Here is a 21928-nt window from a genome sequence, read left to right as displayed (position 1 = left end):
TGAATACACACTTTATTCTACTAATAGTTTGAACTGCAACAAAGCAAAAGAGGCCTTATGTATTTAGCATACAAGTGTCATGTATAGTAATGATAAAATTTGTTATACATACCCCAGCTGCAAAGTCACATGTAAAAATGTTCTTCACGTGCACTCATTGTTTTTACTTTCAGAGTTGGTGATTTTTTTAAAAAACTAAGAGCACTGTAAAAAAAAAAAAAAAAGGTTTATTTGACTGCTGTGTTTTGGAAACTTGGAACTTCGATTGCAGCCGAAATGATGTATCTCCAGGAACCACATTCTTTTCAGACAAAATAATACAAAATGCTTCTACCATACTGTATTGCAGCGAACCCAATCTTGCACCAAAAGATCCAGTGATTTTTAATACTGTGTAAAACCATCAACGCAAGAATTTTTACCAAAATGCAGATGATTCAACATACATAGTATGCTTGGTGGGTATTTAAAAATGTCAGATTACAGGGTACTCGACATACTGGATAACAGAATGGCCAGATTTTGGAGATTGTACTTTATAGATAAATCTCACCAAAGTAGGCTTGACGTTGTTTGTTTTGGGAATTTATTCCGTGAAGTTTTTATTGTGTGTCACATTTTATTTAAACGACTTTATCATTGGTATTCTAACATTGCTATCTTTTTATAGATTGCACGAAATGATGGAAGAATCACCTTTCATCAAATGTGAAGTGGAATGGTCAACGGATTCAGAAGAAACATCTGAAAGTGTAAGTAAACTATTGTCCACATGAGGCGTGGTCAAAAAATAACTGAAATTTGAAAATAACTCTTTATGTGACTTACCTGCAGCCTAGTTAGCTTTGTCTCATTTGAAGTGTTCCCTGTTTCTATTAGTATAATGTTCCCACATATGGAAGCAGTCCTGGTAGGGAGTTTAGGTAATTGCATGCAGTTCTGCCTGTGATTTCAGTTTGATCTCGTCAGTTTACTGAAGTTATTATCTGTGCAGGTTGAATTTCAGTTTGACGAATAGAAAAGGTCTTGCCCCAGCTAGGCCATATGAATAGGGTGGATGGGGAAGCACAGTTTTCTTCGTGTTTGTCAAGAATTCATGAATCACTAGCAATGCATGAGCTAGTGTATTGTTGTGGTGGAGGTTTTATATATTGTTTCTCTCCTTCAGACTTTTCTTTTTCTTCTGTGATTTTCTTTCTAATGTCTTATGGTTTTAAGATTATACCAACTATTCACCGTTTGACCCTTAGGTTGGAATTCATGGTGCACAACATCATTGATAACACAAAAGACCATATAAAACATTACATTCAAACTGGTGTCCATTCTCAGATTTTTTTTTTTTTTTTTTTTGTATTACTGTGATTATTGCATTTTTGCTTTGATGTATCCATAAACTGATATTTTATCCCCTGTTTGTGATTATTTTCATAAAATTCTCATCTCCATTAGCCTTACCCTAAATCTTCTGACAGATGGAAACTTGAAGGTCTCTGTGGTCCTCAGCTAAGAGTTGAGGAAGAACTTTTTAAGCTTTTTAATACATTTGTAATTTTTCTGTGAGAATTTAACACAATCCTATCGAGATGTTAAATCACTCTGCTACTTCCTGAACTGTCAATGATTAGAACACACGACTCCATGAACTTGTGTGACATGAGCATCAGCAAATGATATGGCTGCTAATAATATTCAGACATCTCAACAATTGCAATACATACTGAACATATTTGCAAACTAACTGCTGCTGAGCGATAACTAATGCTTTTAGAAATGCGTAGCAGATGGTTTGTTATTATACCACTATACAATGCCACATTTTGTGAACTGCCAAGACATTGGTATTTTCAAAGTTAGGTTTTTTTTTTAATCAGGCTTTATGCTTGAACAACTATAAAGTATGTTTAAAGTTTACACTTAGAATACTGATATGAAGTAGATTCTGAATCTAAACGTGTCCTGTAGACAGTACACTGAATTCATAGTGCTACTGAAACTTGTGCTATAGACCAGACGTCATCATGTAGTTGCTCTAGGGAGCCGGTGTTACTTGCTCCGCTTGGTACGGGTGTTGGTCATGTGACAAGAGAGCAGCAGACAGGCGGGTTGCATACCATGACCGTACTGTACTTTACATGTAACTAATCTCACAACTATTCACAATATCACAATATTGTAAGCATATTATCATACTGTACTTGCCGCTCAGAAATGTTACCATATGAACAACACCTTTTATAATAATAATAATAATAATAATAATAATAATAATAATAATTTGCAGCATGAATCATATGAGATGAACAGGAGACAGATTACGGAGTATAACAGGACTAGAAAATTATTCATTGACATAGGAATTATACAGCAGTGTGCAATATTTCCTGAATAAATACATTTTCACAATTAACTGAAGCTTTGGGACACATACATTTACCGAAAGAAAATATAATTTATGAGATTTGTACATATTCTTTGCACTCTCATTAACATACATTTCAATATCTGTATCTCATTTATGACTATGACAACAAATTAAACACATGAACTAAAACATATCATTGGTGTACTCCTCCTTCACGGGACCTTTGGGCTCGTTTACATAGTAGTGTGTCAGTGTTTGGTATTATCGTTTGCGTACTGGCAAGTCGCAAAACACATTTCAAGTTTTCATCAGTGAGCCTACTTCAGTGTCTAGATTTACAAATCTTTATTAATGAAAACTTATGTTCACATAAATAAGTTGATCCGAATATACTTACAACATGAGCATTAAAAGTGTACACTCTATGAAATCTATCCCGTGGCAAACGAACATAACATTCAGTCAAACTGTTGGTGTTTGCAAACCTATCTTTCATTTGAGTATCTAGTAGCAGTTCTGGTCTAACAGTTTGCACATCCACTGAGAAGGGAATGCCGAACACCTGCAGATCCTTTTCTAACTCCTCATTATCATTAAACCTACTCTCGTAGTGACATTAAAACCATTTTTATATTCTTCTAATGTTTTTTAAAAGCGTGATTCCATATTTTATTACATATTACACATTTTGCTGTGTTATTTTCTTGAAATATTAAATACTCTTCTTCCCAAGGTTTGGAAATTGTTGGCATCGATGGCCTACGCTGTGCTGAAATCTTTTCCATACAAAATACAACATTAACCAACTAGAGTTGAACGTCATGTGGTGTGAGGATAAAGACGGAAACACAGTGTCAACTCTCATGAGTTCACACGTATTGTGTCGCAATCTAACCTGTCCAGAAAGATGTGCTATACCTTTGTGCCACTGACCTGCAGTACATACTACATCATGCACTTCCACTACTTCTTCCTCTACTTGCTCACTAATCTGCTCTCTTTCATCAAGAGAGGGGAGCAAATTTTCTCCGAAGGCATTTCGCTCTTGATTGATGATGCCTGCTATAGACAATTTTTTCTATTGATGCGCTTTATATTAGTATCCTTTTCTCTTTATCATACCATTTCTGCTATAGCATGCAAGTAAAAGTTCATTAGTAAGCATTGTATGCTCTGTTTTGCATAGACATGCTATATGGATGACTACACGAATCTAGATATTTGCTTTACTTTTGGCTGGCCATACAACAGTATGTTTCCAAATGAGTTAAAGTCACAACACACCCTTATAGACAAAAGATAAAGTAAATGTGACTCTGGCAGGCACCACCTACATTCAACAGGATCATCTTTTGAATGTAAGGCACATACCCTGCTATGCATAAATAGGATGCTGGGGATGAAGAAATTTTGGAACTACTGTTTATATTTTCTGTGAGTATATACTTCATGCCTACAGCCATAGCTGTGTTGAAAGACCGGATCCCGTGAGATCTCCGAAGTAAAGCAACATTGGGTGTGGACAATATTTGGATGGGTTGCTACGTGCTGATGGTGGGAGGGTAAGGGAATGGAGGAGCGAAAAGGAACTGGTCACCCTACCGTATGCAAACTGTGGCTCAGGCACACCTCTATGGAAGTTCGGACCTGCCTTCAGGCAGAATACACCCTTATCTTAAAACCTGGTCTTGAAAGCCCAGAATAATGGCTGAGAGGATGCGTCGTGCTGACCACATGACCCCTCGTAATCTGCAGGACTTTGGGCTGAGCAGCGGTCACTGGGCAGACCATGGCCCTTTCAAGGGCGTTAAGTGCCTTGTTCTTTGTTTTTTTTGTTTTGGGTTTTGTTATATACTTCATAGTATTTCTTGCTGTGTAATAACAAGCACATAAGTGTTTATTTCTTATTAATAAATATGAAAGATATAATTCTTACAAAATGTTAAATCATATATTTTATACTGACCATTTGGTAAAAAATAAATATTGATTCATGGATGGATATGTGATCATGTTACCTGCTAAAATAAACTTTTTGCTCATATGAAATTCTGTTCAGATATTGAGGGTAAGTATTATTATCTGCTTTTGATTTTTGACTGACAATGAGCACTGCCAAAGTAAATTACTTGCTCGTATGAAGATCTGTTAAAAGGACTTTTAGACAAATACGTATGACCTCATGCGAAGCTAATGGTGCAATTTTCATCCTGGACATACACTTGCTGAGGCAGGATGGGTAGCGAGAGTATACCAGTTGTGCCGGCAATTACTGGTACAAGTAAACAAAGAGCAAGAGATAGCAAATATCCTTCTTTTAAAAAAAACTGAAGAAGGAAAACAGCAAATACTCACCAAATGGTCAAGTAACAGGCCATAAACCAGAGGCAACTCAGATCGAACCAAAAGATTTGCACAGTAGGAAATATCAGAAACCATGAAAGAGAAACTCTGCGAGTTTTTCAAAAAGAACTAAATTATTTAATCACTGCCATAAGAGAAATTTGCATATGATAGAAAAGCAAAACCCCCTTGAAATCAACAGGTGCACCTTTACCAAGACTATCAGATTAATTAATTAAAATGGTAAATTGAGTAATAAAGTAAAAACTGACCTTAGATAGCTAATTAATATCATAATTAATTAAATAACTTCAGAATAGAGAATAAATATTTACTTAGAATCGAGGGACGCCCTTTGAATTAAACCAGATAAATTAATAGGTAGACTTAAAACAAGATTAAATTACAAGACAATTTTAGTTGTCAAAGAAAATGTCCATAGACTAACTTTACTGCCTGCCTGAAGGGATTTAAAGATAAAAATTTCATGATGTTCCGTATTGAACTGTATCACAAATAAATTGAAATAACAAATAACATAGTTCAACCTATTCAATACAAGTAAATAAGAAATGTAGTGTTACATTCTTATTTAATTATAAGTGGAAGCGGTACCGGTTTCGACCCCAATCTGGGTCATCATCAGCCGAATAAAAATGCAAAAACAATGCATAGGTAAATAAGAAATTAAAGGACGAGTCTTTCACAAAAGCAGTTGAAGAACAATATAAGATAATGGGGATTAGCACTTCGTGATTGTAAATCACTCAAAGCAAGCACATTAATCTTGCAAAAATGTACTTGTATACTAATAACTAAAAACATCCTTTCTCCAGGATTTATTTTGTACATTAGGTGAAAATATGCTAAGATGAGGCCACGAGATCCTCCTGTGAACTGGATCACAATAGGCACGACAGGAAAATTAATTAACATGCACAGAAAGCATATCCAAAACCGAAAGTACTCACAAAATAAACACAGAACAGGTCACTAAATGCCTCCAAAAATTCACCACACTTCAAAATGGAAGAACAAGATAGCACAAAGGATGGTAATGCGCCCACAAAAGAATTCAATCATAATTATCAGAGCAAGTAGCTCTAATCATTACAGAGCGTGCACGCATAAAATCAAATCAGCATGTAAGAACAATGCAGCTTAAACCACCAAGAAAACTCCCACATACAGATCGTAAATCAATTAAGGTGAAGAAGTAAGAGCCAGCAGTTTCCAACTTAATGCCACGCTCATCACAAAAATTATTCAATACTCAAACATAGCCAATTCTTTTAATAATCAAAATGACAGATCCCATGGGTGACGGTTGCCATGGAGATGACAACAAGAGTCAGCATTACCGAAGCATAAACAAATACATTAAGAAAAGAAAGTCAGAAAAGATAAAATTTAAAGAAAAAAATAGATTCCGATCCACGGAGATAATCTCGCGATCTCAATCCTTTTAATGGATGACTTCACATATTCAAATTATGTGACTCCTAACTTTTTTATCATAATCCGAAACAGAAATATCTTTTAGTGCCAAGAACATCTTGCCGAACATGTTTTCTTCCACTCATAGTAGGTTTAAACAGTGCAGTCAGTATCCGAATTCCCAACATGTTACAAAATTTTAAAGTTTATCAGAACAGAAGAACCATCAATTTGGTATTTTTCCAACAGCATGCAACCGCTAATTTAAATAAGCATCCAAGACAAGTACATCCAGCTCCAGGAGCGAAGGAAAATAACTAATAATCTTGAAAGCAACTTATGAGTTCCAGAATCAATGGGAAGGAATTAAAGTTTGGCGTCGGCTGGGAACACGAATACTTACAGTTACATAGAGATAAAATTAGGTAGAATATGTTGCGCACGTCCACTCCAGGTAAGAAAATAATAAGCAAAAAACACTTCAGGGCGTTAGCCCTGATCCTGTACTTGTTATCCAGGCATTTTGAGGTGGGTAGATGCTCTTACAAAGAGCCACGACATTAAGCTTCCAACCATCATGGTGCTCAACATTGAACTAACTTCATGCTTGTTACGTATTCGTGATAGGGGGATACATTTAGTATATTCAGATTCGGTGTGTTGAATAGCACAAACTCAGTGAGTAGTCGGTGGTGACTAATAATATTGGTAATGGTGTACGAATGATACATGCAACATAAATCTGTCTGTCCATAGAACCAAATAAAAACACTGGGCCAAATGACGAGTCGTTACATGGCAAACATAAAGTATGGTCAAGCTGCAGCGTTAGACCGCACAGGGAAAAAGACCGAAGCATAAATCATAAAATCAGAACCTCAACATATCAGCAGAATTTAGCGCAGGGTTTTGCTGGGCTATTTCCCAGAAGGTATGACGTGGTAAGCACACAACAAGCGGGGAAAGAGGGGGAAGTAGGAATAGCAAAGGTAGCTCAAACAACAAAGTTCAAATTACAATATGTATTGATAACACCAAGAGAAGGAAATATTTTACAATCAGGAATATTTCGGAAATACCAAGAATAAATTAATAACTTTGCTATCAACCATAAAATAGAATTTGAAAATTTCATGGAGATCATTGTGACTAGAGTTTTCAAATATTGCTTGGCAATACAAAGAACAATTTAAGAAAAAACAGTCACTAGACCATTAACTAGACCTGGGTACAATTAGATAGGTACAAATAACATGTCAATATAAGGAACTGTATATGAGATCGTGACAGACTTCTTTGAAGACAGAGTAATTTTATCGACTATTAAAAAGGGATGAAAATAGCAATTTTTATACTTTAGAAGAATAATACACCGCAAATTAATAAACATGATAAAATTTACTCTCACCAATACCAAGTCAAAAGTGAAGTTTAGGGGTGAAACATCAGAGACATTTGAAATTAAAACTGGACTATGGCAGGGAGATGGGCTCTCACCACTATTATTTAACTGTGCTCTGGAAATGGTAATGAGGGAATGGTTTAGGAAATGTCCCCCCAAAATAAAGATTGGCCGAAAAATCAAAACAAATTGCCTGGGTTTTGCTGACGATTTAGCATTACTAGCAGTGGACATAAAATAAGCAAAAACCCAGATATCAGAACTTCAAAACATTGCAAATAAAATTGGCCTCAAAATATCATTTGAAAAAACAGAAATTATGCCCCAAAAACCAACACAGCTAAAAGAAGTCACCATAAATGGTAATAAAATCAAAATAGTAACTCAGTTTAAATATCTTGGAGAAGTAGTAACACATAACTTAAATAAAAAAATCTCAATCCAAGTAAGAACAAATAGATTAGCTAAAGCACAAAAATTAACATGGGATATCTACAAAAAGAAATGCCTATCAATAAATACAAAAATTAAACACTACAACACAGTTATAAAACCGGAAGCTACATATGCAGCAGAAACACTTTTTTACCTGAATAAACAATCAAAGACTGACAGACTTCACAAAATTGAAAGGAGGATTGGAAGAACCTGTATCAACAAAAAATATCAGAAAGATGGACAGTGGCGGTTAATACCTAACGAAGTCGTGTACAAAGAGGTAGAACCCATTACAGATACTATGCGTAAGAGGAGACTGGGATTCTTTGGACATATCATGAGAATGCAGGACTCGAGACTTCTGAAACAACTAGTACAACACAATCTCATCTCAAAAAATACCACAACAGGATGTAAATGGATCAGAGAAGTAAGAGAGGATCTGAAGGAAATAGGCCTTACAACAGAAGACACCATAAATAAGATAAAATTGAATACAAAACTCAAGAATACAAACCTCTGCTTTACCCTTACACAAAACAAACCAACAACACGCACATTTTCAACTGAGGAAAGGGCACGAAGATCGGAGCGTCTGAAGAAGTACTGGGAGGACCGCAAAGCCCGAACAATCCCTTCAAAGAGACCTGAATGACGGACTGACTAAAGTGATCCTATGTGGTCATAAAAAAAGAAGAAGAAGAAGAAGAAGAAGAAGAAATAGAATAGTTACACACCAACATTGATAGTTAATAAAACGCGAAGGCCACTTTTACAAATTTGGAAATCATCAAAAAATGGGGGGGAAAAAATTAGAGGGACCGGAAGGAAATGGACAGGGAATGAGGAAAGCAAATGTTAACCGTGACAAGAAAAGATAGAAACATAGGAATGGCGAGGGTGAGAGTTAGTGAAATTCAGGCTGCTATAAATTCAAAGTCATTCCAACACAGGCATGCATATTGTTAATGAAGGTTCCACATCCACTTAGTCTTGATGATTTGAAGTTCATGAAATAAATAGTGAGAAGTGCCCTGAATGGGCCAGAGTTCGAAATATAACTTAAGGCCTGAGGGGCAAAATTAAAGAATCGTCCAAAGTGTCAGAATAGGATAGTAAAACTCTGCTCATCCAGCATAGTAATGATAACACAAAGTCACGTAGAAGATGGAAATATTGTAAAATCGCAATGGACCAGCCGTGCGGAAAGTTGCTGCTCCCACCGCTCAAGTTGACACGGAATGCCTGACCGCCTGAAACAGGGCAGCAGCGACTATATAGTGCAAGGGAAGTGGAGCCGAGAACAAACGAGAACACGGTGACATAGTAGAATGCAGGCCGGGAGGTATAGTCAACAAACAGTCACTGGTGAGCCAAATAAGCAGACGAAGCAAGATGAGTTGACTTGCAGTATAGACAGCAGCAAGACTGCGAAGTAGGCGGAAGGCAAGCTCGAACATCAACGTAGTAGAATGGTTAGGGAGCTCGTAACATACTCCCACCACCCAGAAGAATCCGAAGGATGGGTGGTAGATGCGGCGAAGCGTAGAAGAAGGACGATGTAGATGGAGTAGAAGATGCGGCGAAGGTTCCACGATGTACTGGAGAGGCGCTATCTCAGGAACACGCAGAAGGATGCCGTCGATAACACCAGATGCGGAAACAAAAGAACAAACATGAGCAGCATGGAGAAAGAAGAAAAGAAGAAAGGGTGACAGGATAAAAGGAAGGGAAAAAGGAGAGAGGGAAAGAAGTGAGAAGAAGGAATGATCCGGATCGTACACAAATAAATGAGCAAAATTATAAGTGGCCTGCTAAATATTTACAATATACATACTAAAATAATTTTCAAGAATAAAATATGATATTAACAATTCATGCGTCCCATGTAAAGGAAAGAAAACGAATCCCAGAAGGGAAAATTTACAATTCGTGGGAGAGTCAGGCATGAGGGGATTTGTTCGGCTGGGTGAGCAGATAAGTAAAGAGAGACAAAAATCTAGCATAACAAGAAAAAAAGGGATCATGCCTGGGCAAATATTATAAGGAAAAAAAGAAGGCAGACTGATCAATACAATCATCTCACTGCCATCAAAATGAAGTAGAAAAAGGTTTTAATTGCGAAAAGTGGACTTTTTAATATCAGTGGGAGAGTGAGTGGATTGCAGTTGGGCAGTATTGGGAGGGGGAAAAGAAAGAATCCAGAAGGGGCCAAGCAAAAGAGGTGAAAGTTTGGCAGAGAGATTTTGAGATGTGGAACTGACGGTGATTTTTAAGTAACACAAGGTCATAAAGTTTAAAGGTGGGGGTTCGGGTCTGAGAATTACAAGCTTTTTTATGAAGATCCCTAGCATGGAGAAGGTTTTGAAAGGCATGTCGCAGTTGAGACTGAGTGAGAAGGTGAGGAGGGGTATCCAATAAGGAGGGTAGGTTCCAACTTAAAGACAGAGGTGTATGTAGTTCCCTACCTAAAAACATAGAGTTATGTCAGAAACATAAGCCCCCCAATCATCAACCCTATGGTATTTATGCTGCTTACCCTGCCACTTACCCTGCTGAAAAATTTTATATTGATATTGTTGGTCCACTTGTTAAATCTTCTAAATCTAACTCCTATATTTTTACGTTACTTGATGGCTTTTCTAAATTCCTTATTGTCTGACCTTTGCATAACATTTCTTCACAAATCATTATTAATTTGCTATCCAATCAAATTTTTCTGATTACTGGTCTTCCAAAGGTGCTTATTTCTGATAACACATCTATTTTCACTTCTAAAGTTTTTTACAATTTTTGTTTTTCCTATGGTAATTCTTGGACCTGAACTTAGCAAGGGTATATGAAGTGGAATTATTGATAGTAGAATTTAGAACTAAAACAAAATATGCAGTTGGGTGTCCCATGATTTACGATCGTGGGAATGAAAAATAGATAAAAAGGATTTTAAGTTTCGGTGGTACCGTTCAACAATATTGGCTTGTGGATGGTAGGACGAAGTGGGAGAGTGAGTGGATTGCAGTTGGGCAGTATTGGGAGGGGGAAAAGAAAGAATCCGGAAGGGGCCCAGCAAAAGAGGTGAAAGTTTGGCAGAGAGATTTTGAGATGTGGAACTGACAGGGTGATTTTTAAGTAACACAAGGTTATAAAGTTTAAAGGTGGGGGTTCAGGTCCAAGAATTACCATAGGAAAAACAAAAATTGTAAAAAACTTTAGAAGTGAAAATAGATGTGTTATCAGAAATAAGCACCTTTGGAAGACCAGTAATCAAAAAAATTTGATTGGATAGCAAATTAATAATGATTTGTGAAGAAATGTTATGCAAAGGTCAGACAATAAGGAATTTAGAAAAGCCATCAAGTAACGTAAAAATATAGGAGTTAGATTTAGAAGATTTAACAAGTGGACCAACAATATCAATATAAAATTTTTCAGCAGGGTAAGTGGCAGGGGAAGCAGCATAAATACCATAGGGTTGATGATTGGGTGGCTTATGTTTCTGACATAACTCACATTAGCAAACCCAAGAAAAAACATCTTTTCACATTTGAGTCTAGAAAAATTGACAGGCCATACAGGCATAGGTCTTAGCCATGCCAAAGTGTCCTCCGACAGGGGAATCATGAAAGTACTGAAAAATCATAGAGCATAAAGCAGAGGGAAGGACAAGATAAAGAGTAGTCTTGAGGGTAGATTTGAAGAGAAGAAGCTGATTCTGCAAACGAAAGGGACCGGAATAATCAGGGGAAGAAAGGTCACGAACAAATTATTGGCAGTAGCGGTCAAGTTTTTGGTGTTGTAAACAGGACTGAAAAGAGAGAGGAAAATTGGTAAGTGAGGAAATGGAGGTAATGGAATTAATAGGAAGATGGTTTATTTCGGAATCATGAGAGTGATGATCTTCAAAAAGACGGGATAAGGCGTCAACAATGGAATTGTGATAACCAGATATAATTAAGCGTAAGGACTTTCATGTTTTTATCCGTGTTGAACTGATATAAACTTAAGAGAAAATTTGAAACGGGATAGACGAAGCAACCAACGACCGGTGCGACCTATCTTAGGGGCGTTATGAAGCAGCCAGGAAAGAGCTTGATTATCAGTATTTACAATGAATTCGTGGTGATCAAGATAGTCAGCAAAGTGCTCAATAGAAAGAATAAGAGGAAGGGCTTCTTTTTCATGGTAGAATATTTACGCTCAACTGGTGATAAGATGCGGCTGAAATAGCGAATGGGTAAAGTTTGTCCATTATAGGTTTGTTGCAATACGGCACCAATAGCTACATCAGAGGCATCAGTAGAAAGTTCAAAGGTTACATTGAAATCAGGAATCTGTAAAAGAGAAGCCTGAGATAATTTAGATTTCAACATGGCAAAGGCAGCTTGTTGGGGGGAAGACCAATGGAATTTAATGCCTTTTCTTTTGAGAAGATTTAAAGGTTTGGAATTAACGAAAAATTTGGAATATACTTTGCATAGAAACCAACCATACCAAGAAAGGAACGCAGTTGTTTTAAATTTTTCGGAGGAGGTATTTTGTGAATGGCGGGAACTCTATCGGGATCAACAGCGATACCCTGAGAAAAAATATTTCCGAGAAATTTAATAGATGTTTGGGCAGTTAGTACCTTGGAAGGGTTAACAGTTAAACCAACAGCGCAAAGACGGGTAAGAACCTCACTAACGTGTGATAAATGAGATTGAAGATCAGGAGAATAAATCAGGATGTCGTCAATAAAGGGAAAGAAATACTTATACACAATATCAGAAAACAAAGAATCAACAAAACGTTGCATAATTTGAGAACCAAATGTGATATGCAGCAGGAGAAAGTAGGACAGCGAGTGAGCCAAACATGAGACTCGCTCTCCGGCTGGTCCGACGGCAGACCAGTAGATAACAGGAAATAATATTGAAACACATTGTATATAAATGATGGAAGGTTATTCCATGAACGGAGAAGATGCAATTACAATAAGCGACATAAGTCGCACAGGAAATAAAAGAAAAATGAGAAGGAATAAAATGCCAAGGCGATACTGATTTCAATGGCAGATTAGCCAGGCTAAAAAAGTGGTGGTGAGAGGCTTAAAATCGTGTCCCCACTGGGACAAGAGGAAGAATGGAAAGTCAATGTTAAAAGGCAACAAATCTGTATACTACAGAGAGGTGAACAAGATTTTCTTTGTCCGCTGTGTTACGTACAGTCACACTCCTGTTACCACAATGCCAGGCTCTGCTTCCCTGATTTGTGAGTTAGCATGATGTCAACGGAACAGAGCTCACTGAAGGAACTAGTCTCACCAAGTTGCAGAAAAAATCATCAAACTTGTTAGAAATAACCCTATTACCACATTTTTTTAGAGTTCTAGAACCTCTTTATAAGTTTGTATATTAGTTTTCCTGTCAAGTTTCAAAACTTTAGCTCCCCTCAAGATAATGGCCCCTGCCTAAATTGTTCATTCAACTTACTTGTATGTGTTATATAACAGCCATATCTTTGCTTATCTAAAATTTTAATCACCTTTCACAGAACAACTGATTATCACTCATAGCCATGGAACCACTGCTACTCGATTGAGTATCACTACTGCTGGTGCTCGGCTGAAGATTGTTTGCATGCACTGGCAGATGTAATTCAGGATTTTCTGGTGCATTAATTTCCACGTTTGATTTCCAAGGCCTCCACATTACTGCATGAAGCTAACTGAAAAGCAATACATGTCACAAATATTTACTAATTATGTAAATATTACAAGACTTTAAAACAGCAAACAAAACATGTGTGAATTGTTTGAACTGAAAAGAAGACTGACGTCTATTCTAATAATAAGAGATGTTGTGGCAACATAGCAGTAAGGATTTGTCTTGGGGAGTAGAAACTTCCATTTTAAAGCCTGGTACCCTCATAACATCAACCCTCCTGGGCGAACAACACTTTCAAGTACAATCACTTGCGCCACCTTCACTCACCAGTGGGGATTTTCTGACGATCTGTCCGTTACATATGAGGGGTGTTTCTTTAGTAAATACTGTTTCCATGTATTTCCAGTGCAGCACTGCAGTTGCTGTGTTAAGCATGCACAGTGGCTTCCTTCATCAGTTGACATGCCATATGTACATTGGAGACATTCACGTAGTGTGGCCCTCTTGTATTAAGTGTTTAAAATGTTCAGGACATAGATCAATCCACTGACTGTAAGATACGATCTGTATTGCCTAGTATATGAGGGTATGATATAATTGCAATGATGGATGGAATGCTGAGGAAATGCATTCAGATATTCAATGAAGGTCATCAATATGTGCAGAACATCTCACAGAGCATCCAACTGTCTGTTATCATGAATAATTTGGTGTGTGATTGAAGCAAAAATTGGTAAAGGCATTCAGTACACAATTTTATCACACTCTCAGATTTGAGTGGCTTTCATCACTGGCACGGTCATTCTATGATGAAGGCATACCAAAATTGGTGCCCTATTATGGCAAGTGCCTTAGTAATGATGTGGCTAGGAAGTGTTTAAGGTACTAGAGTCCAAAGATAATGAAATGTTTTCATAATAATGTTGTTTCTTTGAAAAATATCTTTACTCCAAAAACCCACCTCATACTTTTGTACTAGTAAACAAAGACATCAATAAACTATAAAAATGTATAGAGAAAAAACATTTAGATGGTACAGGAGCAGTATGATGTAAATAATACTATTTAAGGACCGCTAAAAAAGACCACCAAAAATCATTCCAAAAATTTCCAATCTTCCTCACACAAGCCCATAATGTAATGACTGTTGGAAAAACTAGTGTCACAAAATCTAGTCAGTCAGGAGAAGGAAAATCAGTAATTAATGAACTTGCCAATATCAATGTCAGGATTACCAATAGCCACTTCCTCCAGTGAGCTTAGTAGCAGTAAACTGGTTAGTGCCAAAGAAGATAAGATTGATCAATACTGCGATGGTGGATGTGGTTAGTAGGTTTCATGATTTTCATCATATATAAGGTTTCCTGGTGGACAGAACTTAACCAGTCACTATCAAATTATAAATGTCACTGGGTGACCTAAATAACTTCTTGCCTAACCCTGTCACTAATAACAGTGCTTTGCATTAAACCGGAATCTAAATCAGTCAGTAACAGTGACCACTGGGGCTCATTAGAGTGATTTCCAGTGATCTCTCTACACTTCGCCAAGATTGATTGACCAGAAGAAGGATATCATCATCCACATACTTTACAGAATGGAAGTACTTGGATTAGTCTACATTGTTGAGATCCTTCCAATCCTCTCTGTTGTGTATACTTCATGTATTTGATATTAAGTTACATACTATTCTACTCCAACCAGGCATTCAATAGATGTGTTTGTTTCTGTGCATACTAACAGTTTATACAGTAGAGTCTCGTTAATCCGAACTAATTGGGACCGGTGTCTGTTCGGATTACGAAATTTTCGGATTAACCGGAAAATATTTTCTAATAATAATGTTATTGTTTTTACGTCCCACTAACTACTCTTACGGTCTCTGGAGACGCCTAGGTGCCGGCATTTTCTCTCACAGGTGTTCTTTTACGTGGCAGTAAATCTACTTACACGAGGCTGACGTATTTGAGCACCTTCAAATACAAGACTGGGCCAGGATCGAACCTGCCAAGTTGGGGTCAGAAGGCCAGCGCCTCAACCGTCTGAGGAAAATAATTTCTATATTACAGTACAGTACATACTGTAATTTGAAAAGCCCATTATTTAGCAGTTACATTAATAAAAAACTGTATAACAGTACAGTAGGGTAGTTAAGAACGACTAAAACTAGATTAAAACTTGTCTCCTAAAACTGCTAAAATACGGTAACGGGTTACACTAGTCTCATGATCAGATGCCGCGGCCGCCTAGAACTTGCCGTACGCTGCGTCGAGTAACATTCCGCTACTACGCCCATTGATGTGATGTTTTTGAGATTTTGGTTTAACATTGCATCTTCGAGTAGGTTCCAGTCACAACGGCAAAAGAAACTAACAGACTTTGTAAAGATGAACGCGAAGTGATTGAAGGTTTATGAAGTGTAATTATGTTTACATTAAGTTATTCTAGAAAAATATGACTAATAAAGTGCAAGTAAGTCTTCATTCTATAATAAGTTCGTTCATTTCAATAAAGGGAACTTAAAAAAAATTTAATATTTCAGTTCGGATAAACCGGACTTTCGGATTAACGGGGTTCAGATTAATGGGACTATAGTGTACAAGAGGAAACCTGAAATATATGCCTGTCATAATTTAGTGCTGAGAACATTCTGACACCCCAGTCTGAATTCTTATGAAGGACATTAATTGTACTTATTGTATAATGGGAGTATGTACTTAAGAAACTGAACTGTCACATTGGCCCTAGCTAAGATGGCTGAGAAGGCTCTGAAGCTTTGAAAAGTATTTGCAAGTAAATTTGAATAATGAAAGTAATTACTCATGTTCGAGCCCTCTAATAACTAGGATAGTGTGTGCATGATATCAGCTTCACATCCGTATTGACAGTATCAATTATACAATAATGTAGGTTTTGAATTCAGTCCTCGTATTCAGTGCAATGCTACCTCTTCTAAGAAGGAGTCAAATTATCATTATTGATCATACATGTTTTAACCCTTGGTATGGGTCATCTTCAGTGGATTTGACTTTTGAAAGTACATATGTTACAAAAAACAATGATATGCTTAACAAAAGCTTTAAGACATAGTACAATAAATTTTACATAGAAATCTTGAATATTAAAAATATACTTTCATATTTCAAGGCTATCATGTTTAAAAGTTTATACATAGTGTTGCCTTGAGTCTATTTAAATCTAGAAACAAATGTAGAGTTCTGTTAAAATTTTTATTGAAAGGTTCTCGAATATTAAATATTTTATTGTTCAAGGTCATCGTGAGTAAGAATTCGTACACAATGTTGGGATGACTGTAAAATCAAGTTAAAATTGAGATATGATCAAGGCAAGAGATCATTGTTAATATTAAGGATGATAAACTAGTGTCAAAAAGTCACCTCTTAAATTCGATTTAAATTGATACTCTATTGAGATTTTTCGAATTCTGGAGAATTTCTTGCTGCAGGTACTTGTCCATTGTGATCTATTACACACTAATATATTATATTTGTTTATTTTTTAAGTACTATGTAGGTATCCTGAGAATGATACTTGTAATATAATCTTCAGCCTTTATTCATCAAAACTCAGTCTGTATTCTGTTATATTACTATTCTAAAGAATCTACAAAGATTTAAAGAATCTGTTGTTTATATTGTTAACTATAGTATAAACTATGTTTCTTCTGTTTTGATTGTCTCTGTTGGTTTAAACTGCTATCCAACATTGATTTCTCTTCAGAACTGCTCCATTCTTTGCAGGATAGAAACTTTCTGCAGAAAGCTGAAAACTAACCTAAGAAAAGTGTGCTATGGCATTTGCATACAAGCCAGTCAGTTGCTCAGCACTGGCCGATTGCTGAAATATTGGGGATTTCTGAAGTTGATGTTCGCTCTACCTTGAACCGAAGACAAGAGGCACACACTCACAAAGATTGAGTACATAGTAGACATCTTTGAAAAACATCCATTGGTGAAGATAAACACAAGGATTGGTCCACTGGCCAGTGGAAACCTGCGGTATGGAGTGATGAGTCCAAATTTGAGAAGTTTGACTGAAATTGTCGTTAGTACATCGGTTTTCATTCAGGAGAAAGAATGCTATGAGGCTGCCTAACACTAGCTGTGAAGCGTAAGGATGTAGCATTTTGGTTTGATGTTCTTTTGGTAACAATAAGAAGGGAGACTTGATGAAAGTGGAAGGATGGAGCATACCATCACATTCATGAAGCAATGCAGTGCCATTTAGAACTCAACTTTGTTTACTTTATGTTTTCTAGAAGTAATGCAATAACCACTGTTGATTGGGAAACAGGATGTTTCAAACAGAATAGTAATGATACGCTACCAATTCCTCTGACAAGATAATCGCATCAACATCTCATGTAAAGAAAATTAGAAATGAGCAGAGTGACAGGAAGCTACACTGGGAAAGAGAGGAAGAGGTCCGTGGTAGGTACACAATGAAACAAAAAAGGTGACCACCATCTGATAACACAGATAAACAACTGTATTAGATAAATATAATTGGCTTTGCACAGTACACACACACATATATAAGATCAGAAAACATCACAAACATGAACGAAGTCCATTATTTCTTTTCTTACTTTCTGCTTTTTCTTCAAGTGAACAAAAGTTACGATATTCACCTTGAAGGTGGAAGTACAATAAGAAGGGCAGTAAATGAACCAACTAGCCAAAATTTTACAATTTTCAAAATTGTGCATTCATTATCGTGTTTATAGTATTCTTTTTAGGAAACAGATGGAAAGTTTTCAAGAATGACATTTTACCATAACAGTATAATATTTGGTGACGTATGAAATACAACACCTCCAGGGTGTTTTAAAAAAGCCTAACAACTGAGCTAAAACACCAAAGTGAAAGAAGGGGTGGAGGGTAAAGGAGAATAGTAAAAGGCAGGGATAAGAGAGGAGAGTAAAGTTCGAATCCGACTGCGTAACTTAAGAAAGTTCATCCACCTGTTACTATTATTATTAACTGCACTGAGCCATTATGTCGACAATGGTCACTCTCAGTCCACATTACGACTTTTCAAAACACATGTCGTGAAAATTTAAATAAGCTGCAGATGGTAAATAAGAAGCTCCAATAATGGAAAACTGTTAAGTCACAGATCAAGGCCTCCAAAAACTAGAGATTATAAACAGTATGCCTGAATGGCTAATTTAGAGTTCCAAAGAATAGTATGTGGATTTTTAGCTCACCCAGATCCCAAGGCGACGACATTAGAGTTCCAGTTGGACGGAAAAGAACATGCATCGTACGGCAAGCCGCACGAGATCAATTGCCCCTCCATTCACACACACTGTACAAAGGTCAATGCCAGGCTGACCAGACGAGCAAGGCTGTCCATTATATATACATAAGGAAGCAGAGACTAGTAGATTCAAGAAGGTTTGGTGACGTACCAGATGACGTAGGTAGTAGAAGGCAGACACAGAGGAACAGTCAGTATGCAGCAAATTACAGGAGCGGCGAGACGGGTGAGCACAACATGTTTAGTCAATAACATCAAACCTTTAATATTTGGAAGCATAGATGACAAAAGCAGGGTAGAATATTAAGGTAGAAAGTAGATGATCGTGTAGAAGTGTAGATACAAAGATTATGGCAGGAGCATGCAGAAACATAGATACAAAGGTACAAAGATTATCGCATGAACACGTAGAAATGTAGATACGAAGATTATCGCAGGAGCATGTAGAAACGTAGATACGAAGATTATCGCAGGAGCACGTTACATATTCCTGCCACTGGGTAGAATCCGAAGGATAGGTGGAAGCAGGTCAGCGAAGCAGCAGCGATGTCCATGAGCGGCACCTTCTCAGGAAATGATGGTCGGTGACCAGAAGAAACGCAGTATCGGAAACAAAAACAAAGGAACAGCAGAAGTTTGGAAAACAGAGAAACAAGCAAAGCAGAAAGAATGGGGAAAAGGAAAAGACAAACAGAGAAGGTAGAAGGAAAGTAGAAGAGAAAAAAGGGGAGGGGCAACAAGGTAAGCGGTGCAGACCGAATTAAATTAATTTTAAAAAATTACTATAGTGGCCAATATAGATATTTAGAGAATTTCCCATGAAAATTTGGAAAAACCAAAAGGAGACTCCAAGCAAGAGAAATTACTATTAAAAAAGCATGGTAGAGTCTGACATCAAGTATGTGTGGGTGGAGGGAAAGGGACTGGGTGAGCCAAAACACAGAGCAAATAGATAAACTCTCCAAAATGTGGACTAGAGTAATCAGCGTAGACATAACGTAAACATTAGTACCACAAAACAAATATTGATTGAACTCTCCCTCTGTACCCAAAGATAGGAAAGGATAAAGAAAAAAGGGATAAAAAGAATTCAAGAAGAAAATTTCTTAAGTTCAAAAAAATGAGCCTTCCAAATATCCTGAGGGTTAGAAATAGATTGTAGTTGAGCAGTAATCGAAGAAGGGAAAGAAAGGATTCAGTATGGGCCTATCCAATGAAAGGAAAGCTTAGCTGAAATGTGATGTTGGGTAGAACTAATGGGGTGGTGTTTAGCAAAACCTTATCAAAGATCTTAAAGTTGGGAGGGCGAAAGCGGGAATTACATGTTTTCCTTTGAAGATCTCTTGCATGATATAAATTATGACAAGTTTCCTGTAATAGAGAGTCAGTAAGCAGATGAGGAGGGGTACACAATAAAGAGGGCAAATTCCAGTTTAAAGATAGAGGAGTATGAAGATCTCTTCCCAAGGATAGCTTGGCAGGAGAAAAGGAGGTAGAGTCAATAACAGTAGCATTTATAGCTAAACAAAAGTAAGGAAGTTCGGTATCCCATGATTTTTGATCTTGGGAATGAAAAATGAAAAGAAAAGATTTAAGATTCCGGTGATAATGCTCAGCAATATTAGCCTGAGGGTGGTAAGGTGAGGTACAAACTTTTTTGATTCCATAGGAAAAACAAAAGTTATAAAAAACTTTTGAAGTGAAGATAGCGGCATTATCAGAGACGATAATTTTTGGAATGCCTATAAGAGGAAAAACTTGATTAGTTAGAAAATTAATAATAATCTGGGAAGAAATATTATGTAATGGACATACGAGAAATTTCGAAAAACCGTACAATAAGGTAAATATGTAGGAGTTTAATTTGGATGATTTAACCAAAGGTCCTACAGTATCGATGTAGAATTTCTCCGCCGGGTAAGTAGAGAGGGAAGCAGCATATGTCCCGAAAGGTTGGTGATTTGGGGGCTTGTGCTTTTGACATATGTCACAAGATCGGACCCAAGAGAAAACATTCTTTCCAATTTGGGGCCAATAAAACTGAGATGCAACACGAGAATAAGATTTCATCATTCCAAAATGTCCACCAATAGAGGACCCATGAAAATATTGAAATATCATGGGACGTATGGTGGAAGGAAGAACCAAACGAGGAGTAGCCCGAGGGGTAGGTTTGAATACGATGAGTTGATTTACAATACGAAAGGGACCAGAATAATTACTAGAAGAAATATTGTTTTTTAACTGTTGACAGTATGTATCAAGGTTCTGATGGTCTTGACATGACTGTAAAGATAAGGGAAAATTAATGAGAGAAGAAACAGAATTTATAGTAGCAACCAGAAGTTGGTTTATCCCAGAATCATTAAGATGATGATCTTCAAAGAGGCGGGGCAAGGCGTCGGCTACGGAATTTTGAAAACCAAAGATAAATTTCAGAGAGAATTTAACACATTACAAATAAAGCAGCCAGCGACCAGTACGTCCTATTTTAGGGGCATTATTAAGTAATCAAGAAAGAGCTTGGTTAGCAAGTGCTTCCCGTTCATATACAGAATGTTTATGTTCTACAGGTGACAATAAGCGACTAAAATAGGCAATAGGCCGGGTTTTACCTGGCACAGTTTGTTGCAGAACAGTGCCAGTGGCGACATCAAAAGCATGAGTAGAGAGTTCAAACTTGATATTGAAATCAGGAATTTGTAGAAGAGGAGCTTGTGATAATTTGGCTCTTAAACAAGAAAAGGCGGTTTGGTGGGGTTCATGCCAGTGAAACTTTACACCTTTGCGTTTCAATAAGTAAGGAAGTTCAGAAATATGGGAAAAATTTGGTATATATTTGCATAAAATCCCACCATGCCAAGAAAAGAACGTAATTGCTTTAAGTTCTTAGGAGGAGGTACCTTGTAAATTGCAGAAACCCTATCCGGATCGACAGCAACACCATTAGAACTGAGAATGTGTCCTAAAAATTCAATCGAAGTTTGAGCAATTAAGACTTTGGAAGGATTTACC

The 21928-nt window shown here is 37.0% G+C and overlaps 1 protein-coding gene across 1 annotated transcript in view; it reads left to right on the top strand.

Moving 5' to 3' along the window:
* Positions 1–21928, top strand: part of LOC136877234 (zinc finger protein 665) — a 184290-nt gene that overhangs the window by 57347 nt on the left and 105015 nt on the right. Inside the window, exon 4 of the mRNA XM_068228707.1 lies at positions 671–752. Within this exon, the coding sequence (XP_068084808.1) occupies positions 671–752 (82 nt within the window). The remainder of the gene's footprint in view (positions 1–670; positions 753–21928) is intronic.

The sequence above is a fragment of the Anabrus simplex genome, chromosome 7 (assembly GCF_040414725.1).
Source record: "Anabrus simplex isolate iqAnaSimp1 chromosome 7, ASM4041472v1, whole genome shotgun sequence".
Classification (NCBI taxonomy): Eukaryota; Metazoa; Arthropoda; class Insecta; order Orthoptera; family Tettigoniidae; genus Anabrus; species Anabrus simplex.
This window is presented reverse-complemented; position numbering and strand designations above follow the sequence as displayed.